Here is a 14,024-nt window from a genome sequence, read left to right as displayed (position 1 = left end):
GGTGAAGATGATTAGATTAGGACTTCAGAAAGCTTCGTTCATGCAGTAAATATATTTATTGAACATCTACTAAGTTCTGGGGGTACAGGCATGAGTAAAACAAAACCTTGGCCTCCCTTGAGTTCTGTTATAGAGGTAGAGACAAATGAGGTAATGCAAAACTATTTAATCACGATCATGGTGATTATTACAGAAAGAGAAAATACTCAGAATTCATTCATTAATATTCATTATGTGCCTCTATGCCAGGTGCTGAGAATACAGCAGTGAACCAATCAGACAAAATCCCTCTGCTCCCGGGGCTTACAGTCTAGTGGCAAGAGACCTACAACAACAAACAAAATGAGACAAACAAAACACACTGTAAGTCAGATGGTAATAAATGCTACGCTGAAGCATTAAGCAGGGAAGGAGGATAAGAACTACTTGAGGGACAGGGCAGGAATGTCATTTTAAATTGGGTAGTTAGGGAAAGCCTCATGGAGCAGATTATGTTTGAGTAAAGACCTGTAGGAAGTGATGGAGCAAACTCTGTGGGTCTCTCAGGTTAAGATGTACCAAATGAGGGACTAGCAAGTGTAAAGACCGTGAGGCAGGAGTGTGCCTGGCAAGTCTAAGGACCAGCAGGAAGGCCAGTAGCTGGAGCAGAGTAAGTGAGAGAAATAATAGTAGGGCCAGATTCTAGGCAGGGCAGCAATGTCTAGGAAATGGGTCAGATGCTGAATATATTTTGAAGGTACAGTCAAGAGGATTTGCTGACAGATTAGATACAAAACACTGGGAGCGGGAGGTTGAGGATGGCTCCAAGATATTTGGCCTGACCAACTAGAAGACTAAGTCGTCATTTATTTAGGTGAGGAAGGCTGCAGGAGGAACAGGTATGGACAGGAAAATCATGAGTGTATTTCTGGGCACATTAAGCTTGAGATGTACATCAGACAACCACAGGAATATATCGAGTAGGTAGCTGATTACACAAACAAATCTCGAGATACAAATGGGAGAGTCATAGAGTCATCAGCATGGAAAGGGCATTTAAAGCCACGAGGTGACGGAACTGCTTGGAAGTGAGTATAGACAGAAAAGGGGAGGGGTCAGAGGACAGCTCCTGAACCCTGGCACGCTCAGACTTTCAGTTGTGAAGAAGAACAGGAACCAACAAAGGAGAATGGAACAAATGCCAGCGAGGTGGGTGCCCTGGAAGCCAAAGGAGGGAGAGACAAACACTGCCAAGTCCAGTAAGGTGGGCTCATAACTGACTCTTGTACTTAACAACATGGAGTCAGAAGTGAGGCTCACAGCCTTTCTGGAGCAACTGGAGTGGAGGGGGCAGGCTGGGCTGGGGAGGGGGGTAGAATCTAGAATGGAATTGAGGAAACAATAGGAAGAGAGGAATGACAATGAGCATTAACTCTTTTGAGTTTTGTCATAAAGCAGAGCAGAGAAATGGAGTGGGAACTGGAGGGATGTGTGGGATCAAGAGTTTTCTCTGATAGGAGACATTACAGCCTATTTAGGTGCATAATACACACAAACACACATATGGAATGATCCCGAGAGAAGGGAAAACGGATAATGCAGGAGAGGTGGTGGAGCAGGGTGTTTGCAGGAACAATGTCTTTAGGTAGATGAGAAGGTTTGGGGTCTCATGACACACACTTGACCTTAACTAGGAGCACAGCACGTCTGCCATGGTAACAGGAGAGAAGGCAGTGCAGACAGACACAGACACAGCTGGGGAAGAGATGCTGTGATAAGAACATGTGGATATCTGCTATGAGAAAACAGAAGCGATCAGAAGAGCTAGGAAACAAAGTCATCAGCTGAGGAGACATTTGGAAGTTTGAAGGGCAAAAAGATAAGAAACGATGTTTAGGAGAGCAGAAGAATAAGTGGGTGAGGGCAGGGTAAGAGGCTAGCTGGGCAGCGCTTAAGGACGCATCTGAGGATAGTGACAACAAATTTAAAATGAAACCAGGGACTTCCCTGGCGGTCCAGTGGTTAGGACTCTGTGCTTCCACTGCAGGGGTCACGGGTTGGGGAACGAAGATCTTGCATGCTGCGAGGAGCAGCCAAAATAAATAAATAAAATAAAACCAGTCAACACAGTTGTATATTATACTAGGAGGGCCTGCGGGTGGGAGTGTCCAGGAGGCTTTCCCTTGGTAGTGATGTTTGAGCTGAGCGCTGAAGAAGGCATATGCATTAACCAGGTGGTACAAGGGTTCCAGACATAGAGTGCAGCCAGTGTGAAGGCTCCAAGGAAGGGGACATCGAGATAGGCTTGAGGAACTGATAGGAGGGCACTAGGTAGCACAAGGAGTACAAGAGGGAGAGGGAGAGGCAGAGAAAGAGGCTAGAGGGAGACGCAGGGCCTTGGAGGCCATGCCAAAGGGGTTAGTTCTATCCTGAAAGCAGCAAGAAGCCATTGAAAGATGGGCAAGAGATGCCAAAAGATCACTCTGCCAGTCGGGTGGAATGGGCAGAGGTCTAGGTGTGGGCAAGGGGTAGAAGCAGGAAGACCATTTTGACTAATTGTAGCCTTCTAGGCAAGTGATGGTGACAAGGACTGGGGAGCCATCAGTGTGGATGGAAAAACAGGAGATTCAAGAGATTATTAGGAGATAAATCCGTCGGACTTGGATAATGGAGTTGGGGGTGAGAAAAAGGGACGTGTCAATTGTGGGTCTAGATGTCCCACTGGGTGGATGGTAATTTGATTCACTGAGATGGGGAAGGCTGAGGGAGAAACAGGTTTGGTGGCGGAAGAGCACAAGATCTAGTTTGGGCAAGCCAAACTTCCCCATAGGGAAGCTCGAAGACACTTGTGAAAATCCAGGGAAAAGATGGCAGTGGCCTGAGCTAGAGATGGAGGGAAGAGGAATAGAGAACTCGGGAAGTATTAAGTTCATATGACCCAAAGGACTCACTGATTGCCAGGATGAGAGTGGAGAGGGCAACAGATGAGAATGACACCCAGATTTCCGACTTGGCAGCAGAATAGGGAGCAAAAGAAGGAGAAGCCAGTCTGGGAGCAAGTGAAAGATGTTTCCATCCATATTACACCCATTTTTCTCCCATTTTAGCATATCTGCCCACTTCTCATCCACCCATTCCTTCATGGAAAGCTGCTGTTGACACTCCCTCGGTTCTTTCTGAGCCTGCTATGTTCATAGTCCTCATCTGACAGAGCTTCTCCCTGATGGGTTCCCAGAGAGTCAAGGGAGACACGGCCAGAGCATGTCCACTGGCTCTGCACATACCTCGCCATAGTTCTCATCCAGTAACATCTTTCCCCATCTTCACCACTAGACCATAAACTCCTTGGGGAGAGGAAATCTATCTTACTCATTGTTGTATCCCAATACCTAGCATGATTCTTGGCACATAGGGGACTCCAAATACATGTTGGCTGGATGAATAGAAGAAAGAATGCCTGCCTCTGGGAAGACTTCCCTGAATGTGTTTCGTGTTATGTCCCTATGAACAAGGACATGTTAATTTGCATTCCTAGGGAGATGACATCATAAGTGTTTTTAAAGGAACGTTTTCGGTGTGAAGTTTTGCCTGCCCGTTAGATTATAAACTAAGGAACCGTTTCCTTTGTAGTTTTTGGTTGACAAAAATGGAGCAAAATTTTCCTTACCTTTTCCTTTCCCAAGTCTGCAGTGCCTAATTCCTACCCCACTTCCCACAAAACACACCCTAACCCTCAGAAACTCATAAGCTTGTTCCTCCCAAGCAATGAAATCCTAAAGAATCAAAAATATATTCACAATGAAGTCATAAAGTACTCATGAGGTTTAATACCTGCAAATTGCTCCCCCTACAGGATATACCCATATATGCATTTTGACAGAAGACCATATATAAAGCAAAGGAGATTTTTCCTTGTAAATATCCATGAAATCACAAAGAGCAAAAAAGTAGGAAAAACTCCTTCTACTAAGGCCTGCCCGATTTTTATTCCTTGCCCCCAAATTAACCACCTTGGGTGCTCTGACAGCCAATCAGCGCTGTCTGGCACACAGGAGCAAGTAGGGGCACACACACGAAAAAAGTTAGAAAAAAGGGACTAGGCTGGTTCCAAACCATTCCCCTCTCCCAAGAATACAGGAAGTGACAACTTCTCCACATCCCCGTCCTCCTCCCCACCCCCTCCCACCGCAAAGCTCACGCACCCTGCAGCGCTGCCAAGATACCCACGATGCCCGTCCCAGCGCCCAGTTCGATCACTTTCTTGCCTCGGAAATCCACATTCTGACTCTCGAAATAGTTGCACAGGCTTAGAGCCTATGGGAGAAAAGAGAGAAAAGATAAGACTGCAGCGGGGATTGGCTCCATATGGGAAAGCGAGAGTCCGGGGTCTGACCTTCCGCGGACCCTAGCCCAGGGCCGCTCACTCCTCACCGCGTCCCACACGTGCGCTGCCACCCCGAGGCGGGACCCGAAGTTCTCCGTGATGCTCAGCACGTGACCACAGAAATAGAACCGGCTTTTCTTCGAGTAGGAGTCGGCGAAGAGTCTGACCTCCCGTGGGAACACGGATTCGGGCTCTGATTCAGGATCTGGGCGGGGATCCGCCATCTGGCCGCGAGAGTGCCGGGTCGCCGGCCAGCGCTCGGATCCCGGATCTGAAGCGGCGTGGGGGTTGAGGACCGCGGGCCGTCTCGGCTGCCCAGTGGCACCGAGCCCCGCCTCCCCGAGTTTGCCCTCCTTCCTCCAGTTTGACTTCCTGGAGATGGAATGAGGAGTTGCCTCCCTAGCTCCGGTCGCCAGCGCACACACGATGGGACTCACGCCGCACCACGGGGGTCAGACCCGGTCGACTGCTCGGAGAGCGGGAGAAGGGGAGAGGAGAGAGGATTAACTCACCGTAGGAAGCGGGGTCCCTGGACCCCTCTCACCTGCGGAGTGCACGGGGGCCTGCAACCGGGGTGGTAACCCAGACCAAACAGAAGCAGGCTAAGGAAAGAGGCTGGGTGGGGTCTGGCCTTGCCAGCCCAGTTAAAGACCAGCGGCCCGGAGGCGCCCTCCCGCGCGGCCCCTCTGCGTTCCTCCCTGCCCAGCCCATTAGAATTCACTCCTGGAGCTTTAAGGGGTGGGCTCTGCTCACTGCGTGCCTTCGTGCGTCATCCTCGTGCGCCCTGAGCCTCGGTCGTGGTCCACGTGGGTTCGGTGGATAAACCCGGGCTGGGGATCATGGCGGGAACAGAGACTGGGGACGCCGCAGCAGGAGCCGAGGCCCCTCAGCCTCAGAAGCGCTACTATCGGCAGCGGGCTCACTCCAACCCCATGGCGGACCATACGTTGCGCTAGTGAGTGAGCAGGGCAGGGGCGAGCGGGGGAGGGAGCGTAGGGCAGAATTCTCAGAGTAGCCGGGAAAAGCGATTGTGCTGCGACGGTTGGAGGGTTTAGGGTAGGCTCGGGAGGATCAGCTGGGTGACGTCAGTTTGCGGAGGGTGGGTCTGGGAGATTGGGCAGAGGGCGGAGTTGGCGGGTTGGGAGGGGGCGTGGCGTTCTGGCCGAAGGCTGGGTAGGGTTGCAAGTCTGGGAAGAGAAAGAAATTGTTACCGAGACTAGAGTAATGGAGGCCGAATGTCGTTTCCATCTTTCAGTTTCATCTGTGGGATTTAAAAAAAGACAAACTTGGGGGGAGGGATTAATTGGGAGATTAGGATTGACATATGCACTACTATATATATGAAGTAGGTAACTAATAAGAGCCTACTGTATAGCACAGGGAACTCTACTCGATACTCTGTAATGACCTATATGGGGAAAGAATCTAAAAAAGAGTGGATATATGTATATGTATAACTGATTCACTTTGCTGTACAGCAGAAACTTACACAACATTGTAAATCAACTATACTCCAATAAAAATTAATTTTAAAAGAAGACAGGGCTTCCCTGGTGGCGCAGTGGTTGAGAGTCCGCCTGCCGATGCAGGGGACACGGGTTCGTGCCCCGGTCCGGGAAGACCCACATGCCGCGGAGCGGCTGGGCCCGTGAGCCATGGCCGCTGAGCCTGCGCGTCCGGAGCCTGTGCTCCGCAATGGGAGAGGCCACAACAGTGAGAGGCCCGCGTACCGCAAAAAAAAAAAAAAAAAAAAAAAAAAAAGAAGACAAACTTATACACAATCTGCCCACACCTTACTCCATCCTCTTCCCGCAGAGAACTTCAACAAAGCAAAGTCCCTATGCCTTAGGAAGCCAGTCTCTGGGAAAAGGGGAACTTGAGCCCCAGAAAGGAGAGCCGCGCAGCCAGAGTCACATCAACCCTGGAAATGGAGACAGGCAGATCAGCAATAATGGGCCACTTGATAGGCCTATGATTCACACTGGGAGGTTAAGGGTGGTTTCCATTGTGCTTCCTAGAGGCCAAAGGGCCCGCTCTGACAGAATTTTTGAGAAACCCTTCTCTCATCCATCTCCCACCCTCACCCATCCACCCACACACACAGTACTGCTTCTGCAATGGTATGACCAACCTTCTCATGTTTCTCACGTCTTCTCTCCAATAGCCCTGTGAAGCCAGAGGACATGGATTGGTCTGAGCTATACCCAGAGTTCTTTGCTCCACTGACTCAAAATCAGAGCCACGATGACCCAAAAGATAAGAAAGAAAAGAGAGCTGAAGCCCAAGTGGAGTTTGCAGACATAGGCTGTGGCTATGGCGGCCTGTTAGGTAACACTCTGGCCCTTTCTCTGGAGCAAGGAGAGGCAACGCCTAGGTTCTGCCAACTCAGCAGGTTTGGGGCGGGGGCATAGTTGGCCTTTCCCCTTCGGACCAGACATTGGTGCTGTGACATCAGTGTGGAGAACCTCCACTTTCCCTCCACTCTGGGTCTGTGGCCTTTGCCCTGGAGAAGGGAGGGGGCTGCCTCAAAGCCTCTTAGAAATTGGGTTGTCTTGTCTGGCCCTGCCCCTGGCCCCAGTCCCTACGTGAGCCATTTCACCTGCCAGGTGCCGGGTCAGTGAGCTGGTCAGCACAAGCGTCAGAGATTAGTCGCTGTGGCCAGTGATCCTGAACTGTCTTTCTCAGGGATTCCACCACCACCCCTCCCCCTCCCCCCTTCCTCACCAGAACTCATTCCTTCTCCATGCTCATATTTTCTAATTTCTCTTGTGTTGTCTGTATTGTCCCAGCCATACATGCTGGACCGACTTCTCTGTTTTTAGATCTTCCATAGAAATAACAGCATGACAGAGAGGAAGCTCATGGTACTTGGTGGCGGAAAACCATGGTTCAAGTTCTGATTCTACCTCTTCTTAGCTCTGTGACTTCGGGCGTTTCTGACCCTCAGTTTTCTCATCTTTGCAATTTACCACAGAATGTAATGAGGATTAAATGAGACATGTGTGAAAACACTGTGAAGACTTTAAAGCACATGCAAAGATACATGTATTCCCAGGCCCTCCCACTTCCAGTCCTGGTGACTTTTTTTGGGTCTCCCCCCAGCCCACTCCTACAGCACAGAGCCATCCATACAGGTAGCTCTCTTGCCACACTTGTCATTATTGATTTTGGTAATTGCAGATTGAGGCTTCCTTTCCTGTGTTGACTCCTTTGAATATCCTGCAAGTATGAGGTTGATGATTCCATTCCTATTTCTGTGACCAGTGGAACTGTCACCGCTGTTCCCAGACACGCTGATTCTGGGTCTGGAGATCCGGGTGAAAGTCTCAGATTATGTGCAAGACCGGATTCGGGCCCTACGAGCGGCTCCTGGAGGTGGTTTCCAGAACATCGCCTGTCTCCGTAGCAATGCCATGAAACACCTTCCTAACTTCTTCCGCAAGGGCCAGGTGGGGAGGGGCACCCATGGGTTAGGCTGGTAAGCAGGTGGGGCATGGAGGCCAGGCTCTCACAATCCTGTTGGTGCACGTCTGTCTCACAGCTGACAAAGATGTTCTTCCTCTTCCCTGACCCACATTTCAAGCGGACAAAGCACAAGTGGCGAATCATCAGTCCCACGCTGCTGGCAGAATACGCCTACGTGCTGAGAGTTGGGGTGAGTCGAGAGTGGGAGGGAGGATGGGGTCAGGGACCTAATAAGGGACCTTCCACTAAGAATTCAGTGGGGGTGCATTTAGGACTCACCACCACCCCCGTGATCCTGCTGCTCAGTTGCATGCAGCCCCCCATCTAGGGTGACTTTGCCGTGCAGGGGCTGGTATACACCATAACTGATGTGCTGGAGCTACATGACTGGATGTGCACCCATTTTGAAGGGCACCCCCTGTTTGAGCGCGTGCCTCTGGAGGAGCTGGTAAGTAGGGGGCCTAAGGGAAATTGCAAAGATTTCTGGAAAGGTCCTTTCCAGAGTGGTTCTGTATGCTTTGAATCTAGCTTAATGCCAGGAGGATGGGATGGGTGTCTGGGGACCAGGGCAAGGACTTATTGAACCCTTCCTTCTCCCAGAGTGAAGATCCCATTGTGGGACATCTGGGCACCTCGACCGAGGAGGGGAAGAAAGTTCTACGCAATGGAGGAAAGAATTTCCCAGCTATCTTCCGAAGAATACAGGATCCCACCTTCTAGGCAGTGACCCCCAATCCTACCCTTCCTGATCACTGACTTTGCCTTTGCTGACTTTGCCTTAGTTGGACCCCATCTTCCAGGGACTGGAAAGAAGACTGGGCCCTTGGACCTTCCGAGCTGAGCCTCCTAGGGCTGAGCGGCAACAGTCTCTCAAAGAAGTTGAGGAGCTGCCCAGGGCAGAACCCTGGAGTTCATGACCACCCCTGACTCCTCTCACCTTCTCACCCTTACAGTGGCAGCAGAGAGCAAAAGCAGCTGACTGGGAAGGTCACAAGACCTTGGACCAGAAGGAATCTTTGGAAGGGAGTGGAATCTTGCTCTCCCTTAGCAGTCCCTTCTCCTGGGATTTCTCCTTCTCAGCTGGAGTGAAGAACGCAGTTCTCCACTGTCCATCTAAACTGCCTTCTAAGCTCAAATCACCTGCCCACTCGTGTTTACTTTGCAGTTCAGGGGGTAACGTGTATGTGTGCACATCCCATGCTGCTGTTTCTCAGGAAAGGCTAGAGTGTGTATCACTCCTGTCCTCTCCCTGCCTAAGACTTGACCTGGGGAATCTGTGTTCCGTTTATTGTTACTGTCTCTGGAGATCCTGGGAGGGTGTGGTGGTGGAGACCCTCTCCTTCTTCATGTTGACCTTTGCTTTGATCCCAGAACTTCAGAGCTGTCTTGCTGACACAGAGCCTGCCAGGGCCGGGGGCGCGGGAGTGAGGAGCAGAGGTGAACTGGGGAGGATTCTGAGGCTAAAAGTGGAAAGGGGCTGCTGACTAGAAAGCCCCACAAAGGGGACTGAGTCAGCTGGCGATTCAGAGCACTCGCTTAGCCCTTGCTCTGTCCAGGAGCCCAGATAAATCTCTCAACTTTTCTCATTTGCAAAAAGTTCCTTCATTTGTGCTCCTCAAGCACCAAATTACCAAGACTGGAGGGACAGGGCTTGTTGACGGAAGAGACCCAGCCCCCTTCCCAAGGAATAAAGATGAAGGCTCCTGGAACCATCTTAACCCGTTAACCCACCTGCTATCTGCCCAGTGTCAGGTACGGGGGAGGGGGAGATGTAATGCAGGAAAATTGTGCTCACATACCAAAAAGGTGCATCCCGATGAGCCTGGAATCTGAGGACAGCTACAGCTGTGCCTCTCCCCTGCTTCCCTTCCCGGAGGAGCTGGAGGATGGGGAATTCCTGAGGATGGGCCCCAGTGGGCCTGAGGAAGTGATGGGAATACCAGGGACCCAGCCTGTATCTTGGTCACCTAAGCCTCACCAAATAGCCTTTCCGAGGAAGAGATCTTTAGGCTGCTGGACTAGGGCACCAGCCCGGGAGGAGAAGCCTCCCCTCCCAAGATGGTCATTGCAACATGAGGTCCACGGGAGCCTCTGTGGCAGCTCCGGCCCCGCCTACTGTTCCTGGGTGCTCATCCCCAGCACAGACCACTCAGGAGAGGGGATTGGCTGAGGAGCTTGAAGAGGGGGCGTCGCCACTGTCGCGCCGAAGAGTTAAATAGGAGCTGGGGCAAGGCGCTCCGGAGAAGCACTCTTTCCCGGGTTCCCCAGCCAGACCATGACCCAGACCCTCAAGCTCGCTTCCAGAGTGTTCCATCGCGTCCGCTGCCCTCCTGAGCTGGGCGCCTCACTGGGCTCCAGAGGCTCGGACTCAGCGCCCCGGGGCTTGGCGGACATCCCAGGCCCCTCCACGCCGGGCTTCCTTGCTGAACTTTTCTGCAAGGGGGGACTGTCACGGCTACACGAGCTTCAGGTAGAGGGCACCGTTCTCGGGACTGCAAGCTGGGGAGGTTGGCTTTAACAACACCCTAGTGCAGAACGTAGGAGGGAGGGCCAATGAGAACAGATGCCCATGAATTATGGAAAAGACAAGTTGGGACTGGGGTCGGTGGTTCCCCAGGGGCGGAGTCTGTCCCAACACCCAGCAGAGGAGTGCGTTCAGAGAGCGCCTTCTCGCTGTGCAGAATTCTGGAGACTCGGTAGATCCAGGACAAGTGCGCGGGAGGCACGTTTGGCTTAAAGTTAGTGCGTTCCTGTACATTCAGTGGAGGCTCGTCCTGAGATGGACAGCCCACGTGAGGAACCTTTAGGGGTTTCTCCGCCCAGGTGACCAAAGAGAGATCCAGAATGTCAGCTTTGCACCAAGTCCCTCCTCCCCGCCAGCCCCCCGTTTTGCCAAACACACTCAAACTTCCTAGGGATGGGAAGTGAGGGAAAGAGGAGGAGGGGTTTGCAGCATCAGAGCCTTACACTGCTTGAGAGCAGAAGCTCCCCTTTTCTAACCCCAAACGACGCCCTTGGCGTTGGCACGAGCCGAGGTGGCAGTTGCCGGCCCGGGTCTCCAGTGTCCGCTGCTCCTGTACTCCTAGGTGCAGGGCGCCGCGCGCTTTGGGCCGGTGTGGTTGGCCAGCTTCGGGACGGTGCGCACTGTGTACGTGGCGACCCCTACACTCGTCGAGCAGCTGCTACGACAGGAGGGACCCCGGCCCGAACGCTGCAGCTTCTCACCCTGGGCGGAGCACCGTCGCCGCCGCCAGCGGGCTTGCGGACTGCTCACCGCGTGAGTCCTCTGGCCCCAAAGCCCCGACGCCCAGCTGCGTTGCTCTTTTGTGGCCGGTCTGGAGGCAGTCTGGGGATGTGGAGGGAGGTCGGTCGTTTCCCCCAACCTTCTGGCAAATCGACGTTTCCACCCCAGTCTGTTTCGCCCAAGCTCAGGTAGAGCCCGGCTCTCGCCTCGCTTTCCGCTCTTTTTCTTTTGAAGCCAGAATCCTGGGAACTCACGGAAGGGGCTGAGGCACCAGGATCTAGATGTAAAGTAAGATTCTGTGACTCAGCTTACCCAGGAACCCAGGCCCCCTCCGGGGCAGGAAATGAGTAACGAGGAGGGGGGGAGGAGAGTGGATGGAAAGCGGGTGCAGGCAGGGGCAGGTTTCTGTACCCCCAAGGGAACAGACGCAGCCCCCCTCCTGGCCACCCCAGCCCAACACGCTCCTTCTCAAGCGCAGCCAGCCCCGTCGGGCCGCCTCTACACACCACCGTCTGCCCTGATGCGCCCCTTCTCCGCACCCCCGCAGGGAAGGCGAAGAATGGCAGAGGCTCCGCAGCCTCCTGGCCCCGCTCCTCCTCCGGCCTCAGGCGGCCGCCCGCTATGCCGGGACCCTGCACGACGTGGTCGGTGACCTTGTGAGGCGACTGCGGCGCCAGCGGGGACTGGGCGCTGGGCCGCCCGCCCTGGTTCGAGACGTGGCAGGAGAGTTTTACAAGTTTGGACTAGAAGGTGAGTCCCTAGACAGGGGCAAGTGTAGGAGGCACCTGGTCCGGGTCTCCCGGTGCCCTGACAGCGCCCCCTCCCGGCCAGGCATCGCTGCGGTGCTGCTGGGTTCCCGCCTCGGCTGCCTGGAGGCCGAAGTGCCGCCAGACACAGAGACCTTCATCCGCGCGGTGAGATCGGTGTTTGTGTCCACACTGTTGACCATGGCGATGCCCGGTTGGCTGCACCGCCTCGTGCCCGGACCCTGGGACCGCCTCTGCCGAGACTGGGACCAGATGTTTGCATTTGGTAAAGCACAGAAATGAAGTAGGAGTGGGGGAGCATAGAGCTGTTCAGCGGTAGTGAGGCGTCCCTGTCCCCTGTGCCCGCAGCCCAGCAGCACGTGGAGCGGCGAGAGGCCGAAGTAGCCATGAGGAGCCAGGGAAAGTCTGAGGGGGACACGGGATTTGGGACGCACGTGACCTACTTCCTGTTCCGGGAAGAGTTGCCTGCCCCGTCCATCCTAGGGAATGTGACGGAGCTGCTGCTAGCTGGAGTGGACACGGTGAGGTCCTCCCTCCATGTTGGGAGTCCCACTTCCGCAGCTTAACCTCCTCAATCTCAGGGGCCATTTTGCTGCTGCAGGGGATCCATTATGGTCCTCCAGGCCAGCCTGGCTTAGCACCTCCTGGGTTCCAGACTGCCTCAGATTCTGCCCCCTATGCTGGGTCCCCACTCTCAACCCCTCTGACGCTCTCACCTGTCCCCTCAGGTGTCCAACACGCTCTCCTGGGCTCTGTATGAACTTTCTCGGCACCCCGAAGTCCAGACGGCACTCCGTTCTGAGATCACAGCTGCCTTGGGCCCCGGCTCCAGTGCCCACCCCTCAGCCACTGCTCTGTCGCAAATGCCCCTGCTGAAGGCTGTGATCAAGGAAGTGCTAAGGTGAGGGGGCAGAAGAGGAGAGCTAGAGAAGATGCTGGGGAAGGGCTGGGGAAGCAGCTAGCAGATGGGAGCAGGGAGAGAGATCAGAGGAAAATGGTACTTTACGCCTGGCCAAGAATGGGTTTGGAAGTTGGGGGGGTGGGCATGAGAGGGAGGCTACAGCCCCCAGCTTCATCTTGTTGTCTCCCTTTTGTGCCCTGCAATCCAGACTGTACCCTGTGGTACCTGGAAATTCCCGTGTCCCAGACAAAGACATTTGTGTGGGTGAATATATTATCCCCAAAAATGTGAGTAGAGCCTATGGGCCCCTTTTGCTAAGCCATCCCTCACTACCTTGGGACTGTTCCTGTTCTCAAATACTCCCAATAAGCCCTTCAAACCCTCTCCTTGGCCTCAATGCCTCTCTAGGATATAATGGGGCAGTAGAGAAAAGTAGCCCCAGAAAACTTCCACATCACAACCAACCAGAGCCTGCCTTTGTCCCAGTCCAGAGATTCTGTTCTCTAATTCCCTCCTGGCGTTGTTCCTGAGCCCAAATTGACAAGTTTGTGTTCCTCCCTCACCAGACGCTGGTCACTCTGTGTCACTATGCCACTTCAAGGGATCCCGCCCAGTTCCCAGAGCCAAATTCTTTTCGTCCAGCTCGCTGGCTAGGGGATGGTCCAGCCTCCCACCCATTTGCCTCTCTCCCCTTTGGCTTTGGCAAGCGCAGCTGCATGGGGAGACGCCTGGCAGAGCTTGAGCTGCAAATGGCTTTGGCCCAGGTGAGTGATCTAGATCTTCTACCTTCCCCAGACTGGAGCTCTAAAGCCATGAGCTCTTCTCCTGATAGGCATAGGAAAATATATAAGACTTGGGAGACCTAATCCTCTGAAATATGTCAATCCCATCATAGGCCTGGAGGGTGAGTGAGGGTATTTGGACTATCTTTTTCCCTACCACAATCTCTTACCATCATTAACTAAGACATCCCCTACCCGCCACAGGTGCCATTCCAACACTGACCATCCTAACACTAATAATGCCCGTTACCAATCAAGCCCACCATTGTAGACCCCTCCCATAGTGATAGCCTTCCTCCTCCCTTTCCAGATCTTGATCCACTTTGAGGTGCAGCCTGAGCCAGGTGCTGCCCCCATCAGACCCATGACCCGGACTGTCCTGGTACCTGAGAGAAGCATCAACCTACAGTTTGTGGACAGATAGTCCCGTGGAAGCACACTGTCATCATCACCGTTTCTCTCATCATAGGCGTTTATCAGGCACAAGACCAAGATACGTGTA

At 53.3% G+C, this 14,024-nt stretch overlaps 3 protein-coding genes across 4 annotated transcripts in view; 2 read left to right on the top strand and 1 right to left on the bottom strand.

Moving 5' to 3' along the window:
- The window catches only part of EEF1AKMT3 (EEF1A lysine methyltransferase 3), a gene marked incomplete at its 3' end in the record, with an annotated part of 35,810 nt that extends 30,668 nt beyond the window's left edge, over positions 1-5,142 (bottom strand). Inside the window, exons 1-2 of one of the 2 annotated variants that reach the window (XM_082665889.1) lie at positions 4,411-5,142; positions 4,182-4,293 (exon numbers count right to left, since the gene is read on the bottom strand). In XM_082665889.1, coding sequence (XP_082522015.1) covers positions 4,182-4,293; positions 4,411-4,587 — 289 coding nt within the window. In that variant the 5' untranslated portion in view covers positions 4,588-5,142. The remainder of the gene's footprint in view (positions 1-4,181; positions 4,294-4,410) is intronic. The other variant, XM_082665892.1, reaches the window with a different exon arrangement.
- Positions 5,140-9,299, top strand: METTL1 (methyltransferase 1, tRNA methylguanosine). The gene is made up of 6 exons (XM_082665894.1): positions 5,140-5,318; positions 6,528-6,691; positions 7,628-7,812; positions 7,905-8,018; positions 8,175-8,276; positions 8,429-9,299. The coding sequence occupies exons 1-6, from the start codon at positions 5,203-5,205 to the stop codon at positions 8,546-8,548; spliced, it is 801 nt and encodes a 266-aa protein (XP_082522020.1). The 5' UTR covers positions 5,140-5,202; the 3' UTR covers positions 8,549-9,299.
- Positions 9,300-10,103: 804 nt separating this feature from the next.
- CYP27B1 (cytochrome P450 family 27 subfamily B member 1) lies at positions 10,104-13,946 on the top strand (the record flags this gene model as incomplete). The annotated part of the gene is made up of 9 exons (XM_082666479.1): positions 10,104-10,298; positions 10,915-11,105; positions 11,620-11,822; positions 11,904-12,104; positions 12,188-12,360; positions 12,568-12,740; positions 12,949-13,027; positions 13,307-13,504; positions 13,833-13,946. The coding sequence occupies 9 exons, from the start codon at positions 10,104-10,106 to the stop codon at positions 13,944-13,946; spliced, it is 1,527 nt and encodes a 508-aa protein (XP_082522605.1).
- Positions 13,947-14,024: the final 78 nt, after the last annotated feature.

Source organism: Grampus griseus, assembly GCF_964374135.1.
Source record: "Grampus griseus genome assembly, chromosome: 11".
NCBI classification, from domain to species: Eukaryota; Metazoa; Chordata; class Mammalia; order Artiodactyla; family Delphinidae; genus Grampus; species Grampus griseus.
The sequence above is the reverse complement of the archived record's forward strand: the minus strand, read 5'-3'. Positions and strand labels throughout refer to the sequence as shown.

What these genes read in the sequence shown, in the direction of transcription:
- METTL1 (XM_082665894.1), top strand. Translation starts at nt 5,203, where the DNA reads ATGGCGGGAACAGAGACTGGGGACGCCGCAGCAGGAGCCGAGGCCCCT. An exon ending in GCGGACCATACGTTGCGCTA is followed by an intron (nt 5,319 to 6,527) that starts GTGAGTGAGCAG and finishes TCTCTCCAATAG; the next exon opens with CCCTGTGAAGCCAGAGGACA. An exon ending in CCTACGTGCTGAGAGTTGGG is followed by an intron (nt 8,019 to 8,174) that starts GTGAGTCGAGAG and finishes TTTGCCGTGCAG; the next exon opens with GGGCTGGTATACACCATAAC.